The sequence below is a fragment of the Drosophila busckii genome, chromosome X, assembly GCF_011750605.1.
Source record: "Drosophila busckii strain San Diego stock center, stock number 13000-0081.31 chromosome X, ASM1175060v1, whole genome shotgun sequence".
Lineage (NCBI taxonomy): Eukaryota > Metazoa > Arthropoda > Insecta > Diptera > Drosophilidae > Drosophila > Drosophila busckii.
The window spans coordinates 19985804-20000024 of record NC_046608.1 but is presented as its reverse complement, the minus strand read 5'-3'; the positions used below and the strand labels follow the sequence as shown (position 1 = coordinate 20000024).

Genomic DNA, 14221 nt, shown 5'->3' with positions numbered 1-14221 from the left:
ATATGTTAAACAAATTCTTTTACTTTTCTCTTTAAAAACTCAAATTGAACTATTGCAAGCTATTTTTTTTACAAGGTCTGAAAGTTTGGCTCTATCTCATGGGCGTACTCAGAATGTGATTTAAGGGGGATTTACTTTATCTTGAGGTAGACTTACCTGACGACGAATTTTAAATTTTGAAGCCTTCCATTTTAATTTTTGATTGTGATCTGTTGTTTGATTACGTTTGCCAATTACTTTGTTGTTTCAATTATTTAGTTTTCGACTTTTTTAAATATTTATTTATATGCATATGGAATGCAAAAACCTAGATGAACAAAAATTTCAGTTATGTTTTCATTTTTTCTTTTTGCTGTTCTTACCTTTTTGCATTTTTTCATTAAACCTTTGAGTTTTAAATATTTGTTATTACCAGCTATTGATTTATTTTGTAAACTGAAAAATTGACAATGCAAAAACCTAAATAAATATATAAAATAAATAAAAAATTAAGTTATTGTTTCAAATTCTTACCTTTTTGCATTCTTTCATTAAACCTGCTATTTATTTATTTTGTAAACTTGAAAATTTTCAATGTTTTCAACATTTCGTGTTTTTGTTCTTACCTTTTTGCATTTTTTCATTTAACTGAACTGAAAAATTTTCAATGCAAAAACCTAAATAAATAAAAATTTCAGTTATTTTTTCAAAAAATTTTTTTTTGCAGTTCTTACCAGTTTGACTTTTAAGTCTTAAGCACTTATAAATAATTTTAATTGTATTTATGTTGTAAGCTGAAAAACCTAAATAAATAAAATTTAAATTAAAATTAAATTATTGTTTCCATACATTTTTGTTGTTGTGGTCTTACCTGCTGTTAATTACATTTTGATTTGTTTTTTAAGTTTTGAACATTTTTGAATGGAACATAATTTAAACATAATTATTACTTATTTTATGTAAAAAAAAAGGAACAATTTATTTTTTTTTTCAAATATTTTTTTCTTTATTTATTTCGCTAGTTTCATTATGTTTTATTCTCAGTGTTTGTTTGTTGGTTTTTTCTGTTTGTGGTTTACCATTTTTTTTTGTGATTTTTTTTGTTTGTTTTCTTTTGTTTTTTTGTTTAAATTACATTAATTACTGAAATACACACACAGACACGGAATTACAATAAAAACTAGATTTTGTTTGCTGTTGCTTGTTGCACATTGAATTAATTTGTTTATTATTATCAAGAATTTTATATTCATTCATTAGTTTAGCAAGTTTCGCTTTATTAGTTTCAACTAAATGTTTAAAATTTCCACTAGTCAAAAACGAAACTGAAAGACTTTTTGTTTTTTTTTTTTGTTTTTGTTTTTCATTTGAGCAAATTACGCCAATTTTTGATAAAAATAGATACTACATGACATTTTGCATAGATCGAACTATAATTATATATATTATAATGCATGTGTTTCTTATGTTCTTTATGTTTACATTGATATGAACCACGCTCTAGCCGCAAAGGGCAGGAAAGTTTTTTTGAAAAAAAAAAAAAAAAAAATTAAATAATTATACATTTTTTAAAATTTCTGTATTCATATATATGTACGTGTATATGTATAATAGAGTTACATATAAAATGTTTGCTTTTTGTTTTGTGTTAAAAGTTAAACTCAAAGGTTACGAATTATGTTTTAGTATATAGTATACAAAAAAAATTAAATAAAAATATTTTTTGTATTTTTTGTTGTTGTTTTTGTGTGTTGTTTTCTTGTTTAGTAGAAATACAAAATAACATCAAAAAAATATATATGTATATATTATATGCAAAAAACAGTTAAAGAGTGTGCGCTAGTCGGTGTACCCTATGGCCCGGAAGTTGGAAATAAAGTCTGCTTGTTTTAAATGCGAACAGTTTTTTGAGTTTTACGTTTAAATGGAACTAATACTTTTGAAAACCAGGGCTGCGCAGCATAAGTTACAAAATAAAATGCTTAAAATTGATTTAGCTGGGGAAAAGTTTTGAATTTGTTTTTTTTTTTTACTTGATATTGCAGCCCTGTTTTTATCACTCGCATTTTGTTGTGGCCTTTACAGGGTATTTTGCAAGCAAAACACTTTGTGTATATTAATAAACTGAAATATAACAGCAGCGCGAGTTTTCTCTTACAATTTGTTCACATAATTAACTGGCGTTTCTTCTACTATAACTTCTTCTTTATCATCAGCTGATATAAACATATATCATATATATATACTATATAATTAATTTGTCATTACACACACATTTACGCTTGACTTGCATCAATAACTAACACTAAAAACAGACACATTTTCGTTTATTATTGTATATATATGTATATATATATATAATTTGTTAAATTTTTTATGCTTTTCGTTTTCAATTGTTTATTGTTTGTTGATGTGTTTATATATGTAGAATTTACATATATATATGTATAGAGTTTATGTTAATTATTATATAAACATTTGTTTCTGTTAATATGTTAAAAATGCTTCTAAAAATTGTTTACGTATATAATTATTTTTTTATTCCATTTAACTTTTATCCCTTGTTTTGTAATATGCTCGCTACTTTTGCTTACCCCATTTGCTTTGCCCCTAGAGGGCTGCAATGCTTTTTTTTTTTTGTTTTTAAATTTTTTGTTGTATAATACTGAAAATACGACTAGACATTCATAATATATAAATATGTTTGTTGCTTCTTTACTCATATGTATATAATATACATAATTTGTATATATATATATATTACGTGGGGCTTTTTGTTTACAAACTTGTTGAAAAATGCATTCGACAAAAAAAAAAAAAAACAAAAAGAGAGAAAAACAAACTTAATTTCAATTCCAACAAAGTACAAAGTTCTCAACAAACACTTTTTACTCATTTAGTTTATAGAGCTTATGCCATTAAAAACAATTTTTTTTTTTCATTTGTATTTATGTATATATTTTTTTTTTATATTTATAATTATGTAATAGAAGTATGTATATGCGATTTGTTTGTATTTTTATATAATGTATATACGTTTTAGTTTGAAACTACACATTTAATTTAAATGTATGAATAGTTGTATATGTTTATTATAAGAAATTGTTGTTGTTGTTGTTCTTTTGTTAGTACAATAAATTGTTTGTTTCATTAGAAGACGTCTCAAGTTCTGATTGTTAAATGTATTTTTTATCAAATTGAGTGTTTGCTTTGTTTTTTTTTTTATTATTATAAGGTAAGGTACATTTACTAAAAAATAAAAATAAATTGCAGAAAAAATTAAATTACAAGTATAAATTCCTTTACTATAAATACAAAATATTGCGCTGTCTGTTTGTGTGTGTGTGTGTGTGTGAGTTTTGGAGGGGGGCGGGCGGGTTTTGTATTTCGCTAAATTTAAGTGTTTTCCATCAAATTGTTTTATTTATTGACTAACAACGCTACACAAAAATTTAATAACTTTTAAGTTTTTGCTTTTTAGTAGTAGTTGGAAAATTAAATCTCAGTATTGTATGTGTGTGTGTGCGTGTTTTTTGTACATGTATTGTATATATATATATATGTCTATAAAGTTGTTACGCTTCATGTTTTTGTTGCAATAAATTTGGCTGCCAAACCGTATATATATTATATATATAGATATTTGCTTGTGGCTTGGTTGACACTTAAAAAATAGTATTTCTTTATAATATTAAAGTTAGCTTGTTTTTTTAATATTGTAATACAAAAAATTTGTTCACTTTTTAGTGTGCGCAGTCGTTGAGATTTTTTTCTTGTGGTTTTTTTGTGTCTGTGTGTGTGAGTTTTGGAGTTTGGGACGTCAGTATATAAAATAGTTTTGCACTGTACAATTTTAGAAAAATTATTTGTAGCATTTGTTTCAAAATAAAATGTAACATGACTTGGTTGGTTATGAATATCTGAGCTCTATATCTGTCACATTTGCGCTTGTTGTTGTTGTTGTTGTTGTTTGATTTTGTTTGTTTACTGGGGGCAGTGCTGGTTTACGCAATTTGATTAGAAATCAGTATCGATTAAGTTTAGTATATAGTACTATATGCTTTTGTATTTTATAAACTGTAAAAATAAAGCTTCAAGTTGTCGCCACTTAAGCTCAAAAACTCAACTTGTAGAGCAACTACAACAAATGCAGTTGTATATATATATATATATATATATATATGCTACTATAGTTATATCGACATTATTATGATTTATTAAATACAACAGCGCTGCCAATTGTGTGTGTGTATGTGTGTGTTAATATTGCTCGTTTGATTGTTTGTTGGTATTGCATTTTCATTTGTAAAATTTTTAGAAGGCAAAATGTTTACTATGCTGATTGATTAGTTTGTTTATAATTGCTTTTGTTTATATTGCAGCAGCACTGTTGCATATGTGTATGTGTGTGTGTTTTGTATATTAACTTTATGATTGTTTATAACAGAAAAGATTCTCTTAGTTTAACAAGCAAAACCAAATATTTTTACTATATAATGCGCTTAGGAAATTTGTAAGCTTTCCCTTGTTTGCGATTTCATTTAAACTTCTCACAGATTTATACTAATAATTTGCAGCTACAATGTGTATGTTTTAATTATTTAATTTACCTTATATATTGATCATAACATAAGCACAACTCTTGCTGTTGTGCCCAAGCATTGGATATATATATATATTTAAAAAACATTCAATGCTTGTTTAATTTGCGCTAAGAAACAAATATTATTTTCATTTTTTTTTTTTTTTAATATACTCAACAACAAATTTTGCTTATGATTGTTTTTTGTTTGTTATGCCCCACACTAGACAATTAGATATTTTGTTATTAACATGTACACAAAACAAAAGTTTGAACTTTAAATAAAAAAGGCGAGCAATTGAAATTTCATTGAATGCAAAACATTTTATAAGCAGTTGCATTTCATTTTTTTTTTTTTTGTATATATATTAAGATCATATTCGTAGTTACAGCTAGCATATATACTATATATATATCTGTATATAGTTAGAGAGAGTGTGTGAGAGTTGCTCTGCATGCTTTTGAGCTTAAGATCTATGACAATTAAGTGAGAAAAAAATGTAAACTTAGGCGAATAAAATATATAAAAATACGCTTAATATTAGACATATTATATATATATAATGTGTATATAGTTATTTATATAGTTGTGTTTCTAATGCAAAAAAAATCGTAAACTATAAACTTAGCAGCTAATTAAGGAAACCAAAATAATTTCAATTCAAGTTTTTAAAGCACAAATATAAGTTTTTGTTGTAATTCGAATTTGCAAAAAAAAAAAAAATAATTTTCTTTATATATGTGTGTGTGTGTGTGTTTAAATTGCACATTACATTTTATAACGTAAGCAAACTGTTTAAAACAATAAGAGCTAAGCATAAAATGTTATTTTTTAACGTATGGCATTTAAAAATAAACTTCAATTCATATTAAATTTTATACTTATACTTATAAAATAAAAACAGTTTGCAAATGTTATAATTAAAAAAAAAAAAAAACTAATTTATAGTTTAGGCGCAAAAAATACTGTAATAAATTAACAAAACACACACACACACACACACGCACATAAATAAATTAATTAAATTTTGAAACGAGATCAAAAATAAAAGTGAAAGAAAATAGACGAAACACAAGTATTTTGATTTTTTTGTTGAAGCTGCATGCAAACTAGTAAGAGCAAGCGAGATAGCAATACATACAGCATAAGAAATCGTGTATACAATTTATATAGAAATTTCAATTTTATATAAAAAGCAAATTGTACATTATTTTATACGTTTTTTTTGTTTTCTTATACACACAAATATAATGCGACAGATATAGAGTACAGTTAGAGTTGCATGAGAGTGTGTGTGTGTGGGTGTGTGTGTGTTCAAAGAGTGAGCGAGACAGTTGCAGTATCAAAGTGGCAACGCCTTGTTTTCTTTTATTTTTTTTTTGTTTGTTTTTTACTTTTGTTTAGTTTTTTTTTGTTTTATATAGAAACAACTACAAAATACAATTACAAATACGTTTTACACATTGATTTAGTTTAAGATCACGTTAAGATCACGAGCGCGACAGAGATAGCAATATATACTATACTGTATATAAATGCCTGAAGACTTTGTATTTGACGACAGCAGAGAATAGAGACAACAAACAAAGTCCTGCAAGCATGTATATAATTAAATATACAAATATATATACATATAGATATATATATCTGTATATAAGGTTTAAATTATGTTTACTACATATACATATATGCAAGCACACCCAACAATCGTTTGTTTCTATGTGTGTGTGTGTGTTTGTGTTTGTTTGTGCGTTTATAGCATACGAATTTGAATTCGAATTCGAATTCGCATTCGAATTGCGTTTCCGTCTCAATTGTATATGAAATTGGCGGCATCACATAGCGCATCGCTATCATCATCAAATTTTCCATTCATGGCATAGCTGCTGGTGCCGCTGCCATAGACCCATTCCTTCTTTATGAAATCGCCATCGGTGGTGGAGGATGAGGTATTGTGTAGTCCACCCAACGAGCTGTGATCCAAACGGAAATCATCATCGTCGTCGGGATAGAGCTGCACGGGTATGCTGTCGGGTATGGAGTGCGGTTCGAACAGATTGCCATACGGCGGCAGCGAATGATTCAAATCCACATGATGATCAACCAAATCACCATCGAAATTCGACATGCGAAATTTCGAACTGGGCGGTGATTGTGGTGAATTTGGTGCGGCGGAATCTTCAAACATGACCTCTTCTTTAATAAACATATCGTTGGAGTTATCACCGGAGCCAGATGAATAGAGATTCGGTTCGACTTTGATAATGGCCGCTGTGGCCAAGGACGGTGATGATTTCTCATCGTCATCATCATCATCAAAATGATTGTGTGTCTGGTTCTGTTGTTGTTGTTGTTGTTGCTCCTCCATGAGTTGCTGGTCAATCAATTGCTGCTGTAGTTGTTGCTGCTGCTGTTGTTGTTGCTGTTGGTGATGGTGTTGTTGCTGTTGCTGTTGTTGTTGATGCTGGTGAAGACGGTGCTGCTGCTGTTGTTGATGTTGCTGCTGATGATGATGATGGTGATGATGTCCATTTGTGGTGGGCACAAGCAGCTGATTGTCTTCCTGCTCATCATCATCATCTTCATCATCTGCGTCGGCAAAATGACGACGTCGGTGGTGGTTTCGGTGGTTAGTGCGATGTGGTTGCTGCGTCTGACCTGCAACTACTCGCTGATTGCTGTTGCAATTACTTTGCGCCTGCTGCTGCTGCTGTTGTTGTTGCTGCTGTTGTTGCTGCTGCTGCTGTTGTTGTTGCTGATGATTGCGCGTGCTGCGTATTATGCTGGAGCCACCCAATGCCGCCGAGGAGGCGATTGAGAGTGGCACGCCTGTCGCCTTGGACACCAGCACGGTGGAGGAACACGATGTGGATGAATGTGATGGCGACAGCGCTGGCGAGCCAACTGTAGATGTAAATTGTTAAACAAATTATTTTTATATATTTTTTAAACTATTCGCTATAATAAAAAGCTTGAATACGCAACTCGCTGCGTAGTTACTCGTTACTTTGGACATCCGATTTGACTGTTAAATTCAAGTGCCGGGGTATTCGTTATACTTGCTACTCGTTACTCGTTTTCTTGGACATTCCTACTTGCTACTCGTTGCTGCTACATCATAACTCGTTGCTTTGCACATTCGTTTTGCTTATGACTCTTACATTCAAGTGCTCGACTTCTCGTTATTCTTGCTACTCGTTGCTTTGGACATCCGTTTCGTTTATGTGACTCGCAATATTTGTTAACTCGTTGATGCGAGTGGACTTTGGACATCCAACAATTTTAAGGCCCGGCTACTCGTTGAACTCAGCTGCATGGCTGCTACACAGCTATTCGTTACTTTGAACAACCAATTCGTTTATATGACTGTTAAATTCAAGTGCTGGGCTACTCGTTGTTTTGCACATGCGACTCTTGCTTGGCTACTTATTGTACTTGCTACTCGTTGGTTATTTTTTTTTCTAATATTGCAGCTTACTGCAATAAATTCTTGATTATTTTGAAATGGAATTCGGCTGCTGCTCGCTACTTGCTTATTTCATATGCAACCAATGTTTAGTTACTCGTTAGTGTTTGTTTTTTACTTTGCTACTCGCTGACTTACCACCCGTTTGATGCACCACGCTGGCCAATGTGGAGCTAAGCGTGCCGGTCGAATGGATGATGGGCGTCTTGCGTAGCAATTGCTGTGCTAAATTATTGGCAGGCATCGTCGTTGAGGCAGCGCTGCTGCTGCTGCTGCTTGTATGATTGCTATTGCTGCTATTGTTGTTATTGTTTGTGCTGCTGCTGTTGTTGTTGTTGCTGCTGCTGCTGCTGCTGCTGACGATGTGATGATGGCCGTTGCTGGTGCCCGCACCGCTCTGTATGACCTGCGTATGCAGCACGCCATTGTGTGCCGATGGTTCCGTCAATTGTTGCTGCTGCTGCTGTGCCACATAGTTCTTAATAACAATAGAGTGTGTGGGCGTGGAGACTAAATATTGCTGTTGCTGCTGCTGTTGCGTATGCGAAGCGCTGGCTGAGGAAGAAATCGGTTGCTGTAACGAGCTATTCGAAGCTTCATTGGAAGAGTCCTCCGCATGTGCCACACGTTGATTGCTCTGCTGCTGTTCCTGCTGCTGCTGCTGCGTGTGCTCATCATCGCTTAAGCCCGTTGGCTCATCCATTTCCATTTCCATTTCCTGCTGCTGCTGACTGCTATCCGCTAATTCTTCTAAATCCGGTTCAAGCTTAATCACAGCATTGACTATGCTGCTGTCAACAACGGCAACGGCAACTGTAGAAGCAGCAGCAGCAGCAGCAGCTTGAGCAGCTGGCGCAGCTGTTGTCGTATTCTTGGCCTGATCACGCAAATGCACCTGCATATGCGTTTGCAATGAGGATTGCGTATGCAACTTTTTGTTGCACACTTTGCATTCAAATGGAAAATCGCCCGTATGCGTGCGTGCGTGAATTTTCAGATTGTAGCGCTGACCAAAGCCTTTGCCGCAAACATCGCATCTGCAAAATAAGATGAGCAAAGATGAGTAAGAAATATGCGCAAGCTAAGCTGGAATTGCTTTAAATACAAATTGGCAAAAGCCTTAAAACTTCAATTTCATATTTTAACATTTTATAAATTGAGCGTCAAGTCTTTGTAACTTATTAAGCAATTCTAACTTTAAGTCGCTAACTCAACTCATTACTTACTTGTGCAACTTGACGCCCGAATGCAGCTTGGAGTGTCCACGCAGCGATGCCAATGCGCTGAATACTTTGCCACAAATCTCGCATGTTAGATTCACATTCTCATTGTGGATTTTCTTGTGCACCTTGAAGTACTCGAAGCTCATGAACTCTTTGTGGCATACTTCGCATTTGTATTTATGCCGCTCCGACTGCTGTCCCGTATGCACACGCATATGTTTAATAAAATTGGGACGAAAGCGCACGACGCGGCCACAGATTTGACACTCGTAGGGCTTGCAGCGTAGACAATGTTTTTCATAGTTTTTCAATGATTTCAAGACCATGTTGCAAATGGCGCACTTCATGTTGTTGGTGTGACCGCTGCGATGTATATCAAAGAGTTCCTTGGAATCGAATTTTTCAACACATTCATGGCATTGATAGATGGTGTTGTTGTCGCCGCTGCTGCTGACAGGCTCATCGGGCTCGAGTTCGAGATCAGGCTCGGGTTTAATGTCGGCTAGTTGCAGCTGCTCTTGCTGCTGCTGCTGTTGTTGCTGCTGTTCTTGTGCTTGTTGCTGCAGTTGTTGCTGCTGCTGATGATCTAATTGCTGTTGCTGCTGTGCCAGCGCCATTGCTATCATTTGCTGCTGCTGCTGTAGCTGCTCTTCGCTTAGCGCTGTTGTTGCTGCGCCGTCTGTTGTCGCATCTGTTGCCGCTGTTGCATCCTGTTGCAGTATAAGCTGCGCTGTTGCTTGCCCGCCCGGCTGCTGCACCACATTCAGCACTGTCATGGGACTGCGATTCAGCACAGCTGTCGTTGGCATGCGCACATACGCCGTAGTGCCGCTCAGCGTGCCCATGGTGGCATTGCTTATGTACACCGGACGTCGCTCTAGCTGCGCGAGCGCTTCCTCTGGCACAGGTACGCCCAAGCTGCTGTTCACCAAGCTGCCCGCCGGCAGCACAAGCTGCTGTGTGGCTGCTGTTGAATACTCCAGCTGCTGTTGCAGTGTCTAACAAACAAACAAAATGTAAATATAAATTTTAATAAAATATGCATTTGTAAATACCTCTAGTTGCTGCTGCTGCTGTTGTTGCTGCTGTTGCATACGCACATCTTCATCCTCTTCATCTTCCAGCTCTAGTTTCACTTGCGTTTGCAACAGTTGCTGTTGTGTTGCCATTGTTTCGGGCTCTTCATCAGCTTCGGCTGCCTGCGCCTCTTCCGCAATGTCCTGCAAGTTCTCATCGTTCAATTCAGGATCTTCTTCTTCTTGCTGTTGCTGTTGTTGCTGTTGTTGCTGCTGCTGTTCATGTTGCTCTAATTGCTCCTCTTGTTCCTCTTTTATAACGGCATTAAGGCCGCTGCATGTTGATTGTATGATAATGCGACTACCATTGAGCATATGATGTTGCTGTTGTTGCTCTTGCTGCTGCTGCTGTGCATGCAATTGTTGTTGCAATAGTTGTTGTTGGTCATCAATGTTATTGTTGTGATTAATGTAGGCGGAAGCGCTGTTATTTGTTGTTGCTGCGTTTGTTATTGTTGTCGGTGGGTGGTTGTCGTGTTGCTGCTGCTGCTGCTGCTTTGTTGCCGCTGCCGTCGCTGCTGCCGCTGCTGCTGCCATGCTGAGCTGCTGCAATTGCTGCTCATCATCCTGCTCCATGGGAGCATCTTGTAGTATAAATTCGATTTGTTGCGATAATGCGCTATCATTAATGGCAATCAGTCCGTCCATATCTTTGGCGGCAACGTTTGACGTCGTTATGATAATGTTGTTGTTGTTAATGTTGTTGATGTTATTATTGTTATTGTTGCTGCCGGCAAATAGCGATGGCAGCGCTGTTGTTGTTGCTGTTGTGGCGATGCTGCTGTTGTGTATGTTCGCTGCATTTGCTCCACTGGCCATGGCAACAACAACAACAACAGTAAATTAAAGCTTCTGCCTGTGCGCTCTCTCTCTCTCTCTCTTCCTGTCGCTCTCACAAACTGTTTGCTTATTATGCTTTGTATTTTGTTTGTCGCGTGTGCGTTTTAGTGTTTGTTTTTCTTTTTTTCTTAGTCTGCTTTGCTTTTTGCTGCTGCTGCTGCTGCTGTTGTTATTGCACAATTACACTTGCTGCTGATGTTGTTGTAGTTGTTGTTGTTGTTGATGTTGTTACACTTATTTAAGCAATTGCTACGCTCTCACGCTCACGCGGCTCTCTCTCTCTAAGGTTCGGTCATGCGGCAATGCTTTTGGCTTTACCTGCTGCTGCTGCGGCAACAACAACATCGATGAAGGCAACGGCAACTGCGACGCTGTGGCGCGCTGCGGCAGCGCGTTCGCTCTGTTTCCACATTATTTCTTTCTATTTTACTATTAATTTCGTTTTATTTGTGTAGTTTTCTTAAATTTTAATGATTAATTTCTTTTGCTTTTTGTGTGTTCACTTGCCGTTACAACTAAAATGTGGAAGAAAAGGAAGCATTGTTAGTTTTAACTGCGTTTATTGTTATTGTTATTATTATTGATTTGCTTTTACAAATGTTGTTCGTCGTGCGCTCTGCTATCGCCCGCTGCTTCGTCACTTGAACTTTGTTTTCTTTTGTTTATAATGAATACTTATTAAACTGTGAAATTATTTTCCTTTTTTTTTCTTTAAATCTGTGCGTTTAATTAGTAAATGCGTTTTACAAAAAATAAAGTTCTCTCGCCTTCTCTTTCGCACACACTCACACAGAGCATAGAAATACGCGCGCGTTGAACAAAAACAACACAAGACGTAAAAAAAAATATATATAGAATTAAGTTAATTTTAGCTTTTCCACAAGTTTTTCACTTTTGCTGCTATTTTCATTGATTCCATGATTTCTTGATTCTATCTCTTCTCTCACACACACACATTTTGACCTTTTTCGCTTTTTGCCTTTGCACGCGTTTCGTTAGCGAGCTGCTGCTGCTGCTGCTTCTTCTTGCTTGCGCCTTGTTCTTTAGCTTTGCTTTTTAGTTTTGTGGCCTTTTTCCTTTGCGCCCTGTTCCCATGTCGTTTTGCTCTCTCCCTCTCACTCACACTTGCACAGTATTTAAAACCAACAAACTTGAAACATTTTTTTTGGTTATTTTTGGTCATGGAATTTTTTGTTGCCTTTTTTTATTTTAGTTTTTCTAGTTATTATTGTTCCCGATTCCCGATTGCGCTGCTTTAACTTATGCGAAAAGCTTTTTGATTATCAACTACAGTATTATTATATTATTTATTTTTTTTTGTTTTACCGCTGGCAGCCGTTTTTCAATCTTACATTTTTGTTGCTGTTCTTAATTTTTTTTCGACCACACGCTTTCACACTGAAATTCGTGTGCCGCCGCCGCCACCACACAGGGTTGCACTAACCCACACACAAGCACACTTACACACACACACACATACACATGAATAAAGGCAGTAATTGTGTCAGTGTTGCCAAACGACTGCCGGCCGGTGTTGTAAAGCGCATGATTTGCGCAAATTTAAAAAGGCAGAAGGCAAAAGCAAATTACCTGACACACACACACACATACATACATATAAAGGACTGGAGCCCCATGTTTTGTTTAAGCAGCCTGAGCAAGAGAGCGCGCTAGTGAGAGTGAGGGCAAAAGAGCGAATGTGCAGAGGCGTTTTATTTCGACAGTTATTTTTTTGAATTGCAGCCCCCGCTTTACGGTGGGCGAAGAAACTTTGCCAGCGGCGTTTTATATACAACATATATTTAAAAGGCAGCACAAATACTTTAATCATTCCAATACATATGTATGTATAGGAGGAGCTGTCTAAATAAATGGCTTCCTCTTTTTTCTTATTGGCGCACAAAAGAATATTGTATTCCTTTTTAATTACTTAAACACCGCTGCCGTTGCTCAATTGCCCATTGTGCGGTGCTGCTAACTGCGCTGCCTTGTTATTTCAACTTAACACTCCAACAACAGCAGCGCCATCACCTTCGTTCGACCGGGTGTCAATTTTCAGCAACGGTGGTGTGGTTGTTGTTGGCCCAAAGAAGGTGGTGGGCGGGAAATCATGTTTGGTGGTGGCAGCGGCATTGTTGTTTTTCTTACTTGGCCAGTTAATCGCTTGGGGCCGGGGTAAATTCACGGGTGGTGGATTTCTACACACTCACACACACACACACACACACTTTTTGGGGGGCCCGAAATTATAACATTTCTAACACAACAAAGGTGAAATCAAAGTACTTCGTGGAAGCTCTTTTAATACAACTGTTTTGTCTTTTTATGTTAAATGTAAATTTAGCTATCATAATAATAACAACTGCCAGGCTTCACACACACACACATTCATATACACATACATATGTATAAACGCGTTCATACATGCATTTGCATATGTGTTATGTTTACATTATTTCATTTTTATATACGCATCTGCGGGTTTATTTTGTTTGCCTTTTGCACTGCTTTTCGTATTTTGCTTTAATTTATTTCTTGCTGCACTTACACTTAGCATCACATTATATATCACTTAGGCTATTCTACAATTGCTTCAATTTTCGTTAATTGGTTTGCAAAAGCAATTTGCAAACGTGCTGTATGCCAATAATTTATATTTCGTTTGCTTGTTTCCTCTACGTTTTTGTTGGGTTTTTAATTAGAGATGTGCTTTTATATCGCTACAACAATATGCCTAAACTCGATAGGCGTTCGATAGGCGCTTAGCTGCGCGATGAATTTGTTTTAGCTAAGAAATTGCTCAATATGATTGTAAATATTGCATAATTATTTTTTAATACATCTATATAAAGTATTGCTTGCATAATATAACTCAGCTGTAAGTTAGTAATGTCCGTTAACATATCGATAAGCGAACGGAACGAGCTTTGATTGAGAATTGGGAACAATAATTGCAAGTATCATCCAACACAATTTTAGTCTACCGCGAAATTTTTGCTCGTTGCGCGCGTCGCCGTTTTAAATTGTGTGTAAGGTAATTAAAACAGGTTACAA

The 14221-nt window shown here is 35.4% G+C and overlaps 1 protein-coding gene across 1 annotated transcript; it reads right to left on the bottom strand.

Annotated features, from left to right (window-relative positions):
• Positions 1–5603: 5603 nt before the first annotated feature.
• On the bottom strand, positions 5604–11282 carry LOC108604945. Its single transcript, XM_033294481.1, has 6 exons — positions 10307–11282; positions 9255–10249; positions 8167–9065; positions 7261–7466; positions 7050–7209; positions 5604–6887 (listed from the first exon to the last, which is right to left on the bottom strand). The coding sequence occupies exons 1-6, from the start codon at positions 11144–11146 to the stop codon at positions 6373–6375; spliced, it is 3615 nt and encodes a 1204-aa protein (XP_033150372.1). The 5' UTR covers positions 11147–11282; the 3' UTR covers positions 5604–6372.
• Between the last annotated feature and the right edge of the window lie 2939 nt (positions 11283–14221).